At 46.4% G+C, this 9,953-nt stretch overlaps 1 protein-coding gene across 1 annotated transcript in view; it reads right to left on the bottom strand.

Moving 5' to 3' along the window:
- Nucleotides 1-9,953, bottom strand: part of ALK (ALK receptor tyrosine kinase) — a 689,240-nt gene that overhangs the window by 215,120 nt on the left and 464,167 nt on the right. Inside the window, exon 5 of the mRNA XM_045287018.1 lies at nt 8,322-8,449. Coding sequence (XP_045142953.1) covers nt 8,322-8,449 — 128 coding nt within the window. The remainder of the gene's footprint in view (nt 1-8,321; nt 8,450-9,953) is intronic.

The following is a 9,953-nucleotide window of genomic DNA, read 5'->3' on the forward strand; positions in this document are numbered from 1 at the left end:
ACACTTAACCTATATATAAAACTCTCTCTTATACATGAGTTTCTATGGATTTGTTTCTCTAAAGTACCCAGACTAATATAATCCACAATAGTCATTTACATTTTCCAATAAACCCGTATGTTATGTAGGTATTGTTAGCCCTGCTTACTGATGAGAAAACCAAAATGCATGGACTTAAGAAATGCCTAAGATCATGAAGAAGGTAAAGGATGGATTTAGGATTCTACATTGGTTCAGTCTGATTCAAAATCTCAGTCTCCTGCACTGGAATGATAATTTTTAAAGAGACACAACACAAATGGCTCTAGAAAGAAGTCTCAAAATATTCATTGCCTTTGAGTGTGTTCTACCCCATGGAGACACTGTAGGACAGAGGAGAACGGTCTCTGTAGGTGTCTGAGACTGTAAATCTTTACAGGAGTAAAAAGTCTCATCTTTATCTGGTGGGCTTGAACTGATGACCTTGTGGTGAGCATTCCTCCAATACCAATGGCACATTCTTCTTCATATAATCCAACTTCTCTGATTATCTGCTCAGCATACAGAATGAATAAGTGTGGTGAGAGGATACAACCCTGACACACACCTTTCCTGATTTGAAAGCCTGCAGTATCCCCTTGTTCGGGTCACACAATTGCCTCTTGATCCATGTACAGGTTCTGCATGGACACAACCAAGTGCTCTGGAAAATCCCATTTTTCTCAAAGCTACCCATCGTTTGTTATGATCCACACAGTCGAATGCCTTAGCATAATCAATAAAACACAAGTACACATCTTTTTTGGTGTTTTCTACTTTCAGCCAACATCCATCTGACATCAACAATGATTTCCTTTGTTCCATGTCCTCTCCTGCATCCATGCACGGCAGAACCATTGCTGGTGGGTCCTTGGATGCTGGACTCAGACTGGCAGCACTGCGTCTCCCCATACCCTTGGCATTTGATCATCACTAATGTGAAAAGCTTCGCAAGAGTCTAGGATCTGTTTGCTTCTGGAGTTGGTATTTCCTCATGAGAGACTGTGAGCAGCAGCAAGGGATCAACTTTGTTTAGAAGGTTTGGGGCCACATACAGCCCAGAGAGGTCAGCTGGCTCCCAGCATCATTTATAACACACACCTCCACACCATTTGGTCGTTTTGCCTTATGATAAAGTCAGTTGCAGGACAACCAGTATGCATCTTTTAATTCCGACTTTAAGTTAACAAAACATCAAATCCATGTGCTAGTTCTGAGTGAGATCTTGGGTGTCCAATCTGACCCAAAGAGTCAGATAGTGTGTGGAAAGTTCAAGGTGGAAGACTGTGTCCAGGTTCTTTGTTGGTTGAATATTCATCTCCTGGGGTCTCTGAAAAAGGAACACTGGGACCAATTGGGAAGAGGATACTTCTGGGGATGGATTCTTCCTCAGGTGTGAATTACAATATAAAGTCAGGGATGCGCTTTGAATGAGAGGGTGGATGCGTGGATGTGGATGAATGAATGGATGAGCCGGCTACATCAAGAGAGTTTTCTGCTGCCAACCACAAGACAGAGGAGTGCCCTGTAAGCACCACTTTACAAGCTTCTGGGTGGGCTTTTGGAAGGTGGTGTTTGCTGCAGAAATAGAAAATGAACAGTTCGAGCCAGGCTGCCAGGAGCCCAGGAGATAATCCCTCATTTTGCAAAGCTGGATTGGGGAGCCCACTCCAGAGGCTGATTGCTTCCACACAATGGCCCAAAGATTAGAATCTGTTTATCCAGTTTCTCTTGTTTCCTCTTGGTCCCTCTTGGCTTGTGGTAGACATCTCTCCTTGCCTGTCGCCCGTGGGGGAGAAGAGGCAAGGCTGCAGATGCTACTTACTCTTTTTAACTAGAAGCTTTGTTACTATCTCCAGACTCAGCTTCTCTAAGTCAGCACCCACCAGGAGGAGACTTCTTTCTGAGAAAATGGCCCATAATAGCCTTGTGCTTAGTCCTAATCTTTTAAAGGAGGCATGGCTAATATAACTATTTTTGGCTTTTTGATTTAAAATAAGTACAAATTCAAAGCTGGAGTTAATAGAAGCCTTGGAAATCGGACTGCCTAGGGGTTCTCCAATTGCATTTCATGTCGGCCCAGCAGGGGGAGTGGGGACAGGCTGCCAAAGACTGTGGAGCAAGTGGGTTCGCCTTGCAAGGGCAACTCTACTTGTGAAATTTTATACTCTAAACTTCTACACAAATTTTATACTCTAAACTTCTTTGTTTGAAGTAAGGATTCAGCCTCTAAAGAAACAACAACAGCAACAACAAAACCCATAGATGATGTAGCTCAGCACCCTTATTTCCCTAATTTTAGCTCCTCAAATATTAACCTATCCAGGCAACTCAAACTCATTTTGTACTATAGGAATGGAACTGTGTTTGACACTTTGGATTACTCCCCCTTTCTGAGCTAGAGAAGTTAGGGAAGCACCATCTCCTGAGGAAGAGGAAGATTATGGTACCCTCTCTGTTGAATGGATCACCCCGCCCAAATACGGATTGGACTTCTGGCCTTGTATCTGTGGATATGGTCCTGTTTGGTCATAGGGTGTTTTCTTTTGTTACGTTAATGAGGACATGCCTTGACCCAGTGGATTGTAAACCTAATGACTTCCTGAATGGTCAATGTCTCAGAATAGACACAAATACATACACAGAGTAAGCCATGTGTAAGGGCTAGGGATTAAGTGTCAACTAGACACTCCTGGGTAAGGGTTGGGATGAAGCTCAGTCTATCAAATTCATTGCTGCTTGATGACATCTGCTTGGTGTCATACACCTTTTATCTATTTGTTTGTGTAAGCGAGAGAATGAGCAGAGTCGAATGCTCTTTGGCACTTTCCCTTCTGCCTGATCTGGATCTTGCTTCTGATTCTCAATTTCCTGTTGCATCACTTTACCAATCCCAGGAGGCCTCAGTGGACGACCGACGGTGGATCCATCCAGCCAACTTCAGACCTGTGCATCCACCAGCCTGTGCCCCTTGCTGCCTCTGCTTCATCATCCTGCTTCCTGTTCATCAGCTTGACTTGAACCACACTGAACTTCCCTATGTTTACAATGGTGTAAGCCATTTCTTGATACAAATCTCCTTCTGCCTACAATGTGTGCATGCGTCAGAGATTTCAGTTCTCTAGAAGACCCTAACCTAACACATCCCGTGAGGACTGTCTATAAGCCATGGTATGGCTAGGACTGCCTGGGGTTACCAACAAGCAAAGCATCCACGGGCCAGGACTGACCAGAACTTTCTGCCTCCAGAACTTTGAGAATGTAAATTTCTGTTCTTAAAAGACCCACTCAGGGAAAGTGTGCGTAGTAGCACTGAGAAATGAAGGCTAGAGACAGTTTGTGTGGCAGTGCCACGACAGGGTAAGGCAATGTGGTGACTTCTTGTCCAGGAGTCCAGTAGGGAGCTGTATGTGGCTCTGTCTTAGAGATCTCAGATATGGTTCTGACATGTTGATGAAAGAGAAGGGGAATGATTTGAAGCCCCTGACTTCTCATGGGCAGAGGGACCCACACCTGATCAATGGACAGTAGTTGAGCTACACTGCTCTTGACTCAGCGGGGCACAGCGAGGGAAACTCTGAGCTGAGTGGAGCACGGTTCTGCTCAGGTAGAGGTAGGTGGAAGTCACCATGAGTCCTGAAAGATATGACCGCCAGAGGCTAGTACCCTTGATTCTGACACTTGCTCTTGTCTAGGTCCCCCAATTCTGAGCGGTCCTGATGAGAGCTCGGCCCGAGTCCATTACTCTGGGTTGTCTGCAGAAGGAAAGTTCTCTGCGAGTGTGTCAAGAATGGAAACCCCCTCTCCACTGAGCATTCAGTCTGCTCTTCCCGGATCATTTGCAGAAACCCCTTCTAATCCATTTCTATTCTCCGCTAGTCTGTTTTGGAAGTAGTACGGTAATCGCCTGAAGCTATAAAAGCAGGAGCAGCATTTATCAATTGATTGATTAACCAATCAGTCAACAAGTATTTATGTGGTGTTCACTCCGTGTTTAGTGCCCTGCTAACTGCTCCTTGGGGAAATAAAAGACATATAAGGCAAGCCTCCCACCCTCAAGTTAGGGTCTCAAAATGAATAATTGGGAAATAACGGGAAAACCGCTATTAATTTTGGACACAGAGAACAAAAGGTTTCAGAGCAGAATTTATGTAGCAAGGAATGATATTTTGGAGGGACTGGGCCTCATTGCAACTTCAGCAGTTTGAAACCTCCAGCTGCTCTGTGGGCAAACAAGAAGGCTTTCTACTCCCTTAAAGAGTTACTGAGATAGTTTATTGTGCCAGCCTGGCTGATAAACGCAGGTGGGATTGACTGAGGGGCGGAGAGATGGATGGCTTGGTGAGCCTTGCCTTTCTTCTCTCTCGCTCTGTGATCATTGGACCAGTATGCGGCTGCCTTGCTTGTTCTGTGCCTCAATTTTAAAGGCTAACACTGCCTGTGGGACGCCTAGCCTGTGGACTGTGTTGCTGTAAGTTGAGGTCCCTTTAAGACTTCTCTGGAGCTGGGGACTGGCGGTTGGTGACCTGCCTTGTGATTGGCTGCTGTGCTGACATAGCCTAGCTCTCTCTACAAATAGAGGAAGATCTGGCATCAGAAAGAGACTTGAAGGACTGCCAGTCTCTCAACTTTCTCTCACGGAGGTGAGTTGCACTAAGCCATTTATAGTGCTTTCTAATTTAACTGTTTATTTCTTGTATTGTATATTTATCTGTATATGCTTTAACAGTTCATTTCTCGTTATATATCTAATTATCTTTATAAATAAATATATTATATTATCAGGAATTTGGTTTTATCTCTCTAGAGAACCCTGTCTAACACAGTTACTGTCTCAGTACTTCCACCCTGCCCCAGAGGGTCACTGTGAGTTGCAATCGACTGGGTCCAGTGAGTTTGGTTTGGAGTTTGGGGCATCAAGCTGGATCTTGGAAAACCTGTCCGTCTTTGGAACGCAGAGCCTAGGGCAGGGGTAGTAAACAGAAAACCAGCCTGACCAGAGGGCAGGTAGATGTAGGCGGATAGAAGGGAGAGTGTTGGAAAGGTACCATAGGGGTGGCTGGCTGTGGAAGTTAGCCAGAGAGGGAAATCTGGGGCTTTCCAGGCAGAACCGGGGAGTGGACAACCTACCAAGGCAGACAGGAAGACACTCCCGGGAGTGAGTTCCAACCCATAGCTCTCATTGGAAAATGAGTGAGGTGGTCCAGTGTGGACCACGTAGTCCATTTTTCTCTGATGAAGATCATAAGTAGAAAGCACCGCCAGGAACGGCATAGCCCTGCTGGGCCCCCAGCGGATGGGTGAAGAGTGGGCGATGGTTTGCTGGAGATCAGCTGGCTGCTATAGTCAAAGTTCAGGTTTGATGCTACAGAGCCCGGGATAAGGCACACAGTTGAGGAAGCGATGCCAGAGGAGTAAATTCAGGAGGCAGCCCCAGGGGTATCGAGACCTCAACAGACCGAACTCAAAGCAGCGGCAAGTCTAGAGCTCGGCGCTCAGGCCATTTAGAAGCGGAATGGCAAGAGTCAAAGCCATCTCTAAGGTTTCCAGGCTTAAAGGGAATCCTGGTCATCGACAATCATGGGCAGGAACCCTGGCTTTGTGGTCAGGTCTATTGATTGCGATTGGCTCTACCTGGGAAGGAGCCCTGGTGTTACTGCTGCATACATGTTGGACTGCTAACAGTAAAGTGGGCAGTTCAATCCCACCAGCTGCTCCATAGGAGAAAAATGAGGCTGCCAGGCTGCTCGTGTAAAGATTCTCAGTCTGAGACGCCATGTGGCAGGGATTTCTCACTAACCAGGAGCCCCTAGGTGGTGCCAACAGCACACTCAGCCGCTAACTGGACGGCTGGAGGTGTGAGCCCACCCAGAAGTGCCTCAGAAGAAAGGCCTGGGGATCGACGTCTGAAAATGCAGTCCTTATTTGTTCTTATCTGTCAGCAGAAACATCCTTTGGGTCCTGGCCTCAGATTGGTAGAGAAGCAGGCCAAGAGTAGGTATTTAAAACTCTGCAACGCGTTCACTGCCTTCGGCAGCAGCAGCTACAGAGTAGAGATGGTGTTGGTGAAAAGCAATTGGAGAGAAGCGAGGACCAGACACATACGTGGGTAAGAACCGTGACTCAAAGGTACAAAAAGTCTTGTAGGACAAGACGTTTGTGCGAGTATTTGTGCTCGACCTCATACGGGGTCTTTTGTAACCGCTTATTCCCTTCACTCGGGACGTTGCTCAAGTGAGATTAGACCCATTCTGGGAACTGATACCTTCTCTCTGTCACATTCCTGTTAACTGGCTCCATTTCAACAAATGGCTTCTTTTGGACTGTACACGGACCCTTGACATCTGCAAGGATTGATGACAGCCAGAGACGTTCACAAGTCCCCAAGATCTCGATTTACAGAAACATTTGCACGAGCTCCTGGCTTGCTCCCAAACCACATGTTTCTTGTTCCGCTGCCTCACATTACAGGTGAACCACCTTTTCAACTTGAACTGAAGTCCAATCCATCACATGATGGTGACTTTTCTTTTTCCCACACATAAACACTTTTGATTCAGCAACCAAACAATTCTCTGTGAACGTTCCTGCAAGGCCAGCTTTGAATGAAGACACACAGTGGCATAAGGGGCTCCCGTTGGCATACCAGCTCCAAGGGGCACCCAATTCAAACACAGGCCTCTACAAGCAACAGAGGACTGTGCGTTGCGCGCCTTCCCAGCTGTCCATGAATAGACTAAATGGGGAATTTGGATTTGGAATGCCACAGGTCATTCTTTGTCTGCACTCCGTCCTTGGACCTGCAGACGTCCTGGGACCTGCAGTTCTCTGACATAGGGGAGAACTCCCTCCCCAGTCCACCTGGGGGCACAGGCAAGCACAGCGGGAAAGCAGTGGGAATGGAGAGGTGCAGTCCCTGGAAAATGACATCACGCTTGGTAAAGTAGAAGGTCAATGGGAAAGAGGAAGCCCTTCCGTGAGATGGACTGACCCAGATGGACTGACAACGTGGCTGTGACCATGGGCTCAACCATAACAATAGTTGTAGCATGTGACACAGGACTCGATGGCACTTCACACCCATTGCCAACAAACAGAGCAGTCCCTGAGCCGGGAGAAGGGTTAAGAGTTTGGTTACTGACCGAGAGGCTGGAGGTTCCATCCACTCAAATGTGCTTTAGACCAAAGGCCTGGAGATCTACTTCTGAACAATCAACCACGGAAACTCCCGTGCTTCACACTTCTATTCGAATACACAAGAGGCCACCACGAGTCAGAATTGACTGGATGGCAACAGTTTTTAGGGGGGTGGGGACCCAAACATATTTGAGGCTATGTTTAATAAAAGATATATATATATATATTGTATGATCTTGAAATTAATAATAGAAAATCAAAAGCTCTGTGCAAGGGAGGGAGCAAGTCAGTATATAAAAAACCTATACAGATTTAGTGACGGTGATTGAATATTGCATTTAGCTCAGAGCTTTCTGGCAACAAAGATGCTATTGTAACAAATTAACCAATTATTAAGAGACTCTTGCCTCTTTTGATGTTAAATCCTGAAAGGAATTCCCAATGTGGGACTTATTCAGCGATGCGCTGGACCATGTCCTCCTAATGGCTTTGACAAAATAAGCTGAGAAGTTCACACGCAACTGTTTCCCACTTCTCTTCATGAAAGTTAAAGTCAAGTCTTAAACACCCCCTCCCCACACACACGTCTTAAACAATAAAAAATTCACTTGAATGTTTACCTCGGAAGAAAAATAGAAACATATAATGACTATTTATCCAAAAGTATGCTTGGTATGAAGGTGAAGTCAATCCAGATGCATGTATGAAGGCAAAGAATGCATCGAGAAATCCTGGGGTAGCAAACATGGCAGGATGGTGTTAACAGTTGAGACTAGGTGTTGTTATATACGGGTTACATTTCATTATGCTATTTACCTTGGGCATATTTAAGCATTTCTACAATGAATGAAAACACACACATACACACACAAAACCATAGCAAACATCTGACAGGGAAGAGGCCGAGAGGGAAGTTAAGCGAATGTGATCCTACAAAAACTGGATTCTCTCTGACATTTTTAAGTTAGGCAACTATACTTTGATACCTAATCTTTGAAAGTTGGTCATTTGGACTCTGGCTTAGTTGATATTATTCAGAACCACCCCAGAAGCACTGTCGACTTCTCTACACAAGGGTGCACACTCTCCGCCAACGGGGACGATGGATGATGGACCTGACTAAGACAGGGGACCAAGGACTGGCGGGGAAAGCAAGACTCAGGTACCTTCACTGCAGTTCTTTAGGGCAAAGAAGTCCACCGCAGACAGGCTTCGGTTCCCACTTGAGATGTATTCCAGGGCTACGCGGAATGGGTTCTCTGGGCGCCCAATTCTTCCCTGCAGCACCGTCCAGCTGGTTACGTTGGAAAACCGAGGGGAAAGCAGAGAAACAGTGGTGAGAAGCAGACCTGATTTTGTGAGACTCAAGCCTCTTCAGTGGCTTCCGGGCTCACGTTCCTCATGGGCGCCAAGCTCCAGGGACCCTTCACTGGCCCTGAGCACCGGGACCCTGACACCACGCTGCAAACATAGGCATTTCCTTCTGGCCCCAAGAATTCAGACACACAGTCCTCCAACTGGCACTAACATATTCTTCTGAAGGCGGGAATATTTTGGTATCTAGGAAGGAGCCCTAGTGGATTAGACTTTGGACTGCCAACCCCAAGGCCCGCAGTTCGAACTCACCAATCACTTCTTGGATGAAAGATGAGGCTGTCTGCTCCTATCAAGATTTCTAGTCTCAGAAACCCAAAGCAGGCAGTTCTAGTCTGCCCTGCAGGGTTTGTTGTGAGTCGTAGTGGACTCGATGGCAGTGGGCTTTGCTTGGTTTGGGGGTGATCCTGACAAGGAGAAAATATTTCTATGCCTAGAGAAAGCTGGCTGCAAGAGTCGAGGGAAGGTCTCCCAAACATTTGTTCAACTTTTCATAATTACCTTTGGAAGACATGCTTGGTTTTTAGAATTTTATCTGATTCCCCAATCTTAGAACCCGCGGGGTTGCTATCTAGTTACTTAAGGGAAGCTAACAAGGGCTATCTATTTACTTCGGGAAAATTAAAGTGCACCGAAGCATGCATTTGGGGTTCAAAGGTACCTAAGATTGACGTGGGCTCTGCAACAGAGTGCAAAGACCGAAGACGGAAGCAGGTCAAACGCCAAGCCCCACACTCCTCCATAGTCCAGGACACTGACCCCACCGGAGATGTGAGAGTGCGGCTAAATGAACATCTTTACACCTCACTCAGGCTATTAACCTCTTGGAATAGCCTCCTGCCGCTGACTGGAACATCAAATTTACTTTCCAATGCTGATTCAGGTTCCATCTTTTCATTTCGTTTCGCAGGGTCTGTGTGGAGGAAGGGCACTGGCTGGACAGCCTGCTCTGTCTTGTCTCTTTGGAAAACAGTCTGGCGGAGGGGTGATCGACACACAGGAAACAGCACGCGGTGCGAACAATGCACGTCCAATTTTACGACATAAAGTATATCTTCTGACGACTCTGGGCAACTGCGTACAATCAGGCATCTGGCACAATACTCATTAGTTTGGTTGGGGTATGGGTTGAGCTGCTGACCGCAAAGTCGGCAGTTTGAACCTCCCAGCCCCTTTGAGAAAGAAAGGTGGGCTTTCTGTCCCTTGAGACCTTCTGCTCCCAGAAAGCTTTACAGCCCTGGAAATGTGCCCGGGGGGCTTCTGCTCGGTCCCATAGGGTTGCTATGAGTTGAAGTCGAATTGATGGCAGTGGGTTTTTTAGAGTTTTCAGGTTGGGGTTGGGTAAAGAAGTTCGAGTAGAAAAAGAATTGAGGAAAGAATAGTTTTGTTTTGTCAAATTTAAAACTGTGTGTTTTTTTTTCAAA

The sequence above is a fragment of the Echinops telfairi genome, unplaced genomic scaffold (assembly GCF_000313985.2).
Source record: "Echinops telfairi isolate 266 unplaced genomic scaffold, ASM31398v2 ScPeMD7_10;HRSCAF=50, whole genome shotgun sequence".
NCBI classification, from domain to species: domain Eukaryota; kingdom Metazoa; phylum Chordata; class Mammalia; order Afrosoricida; family Tenrecidae; genus Echinops; species Echinops telfairi.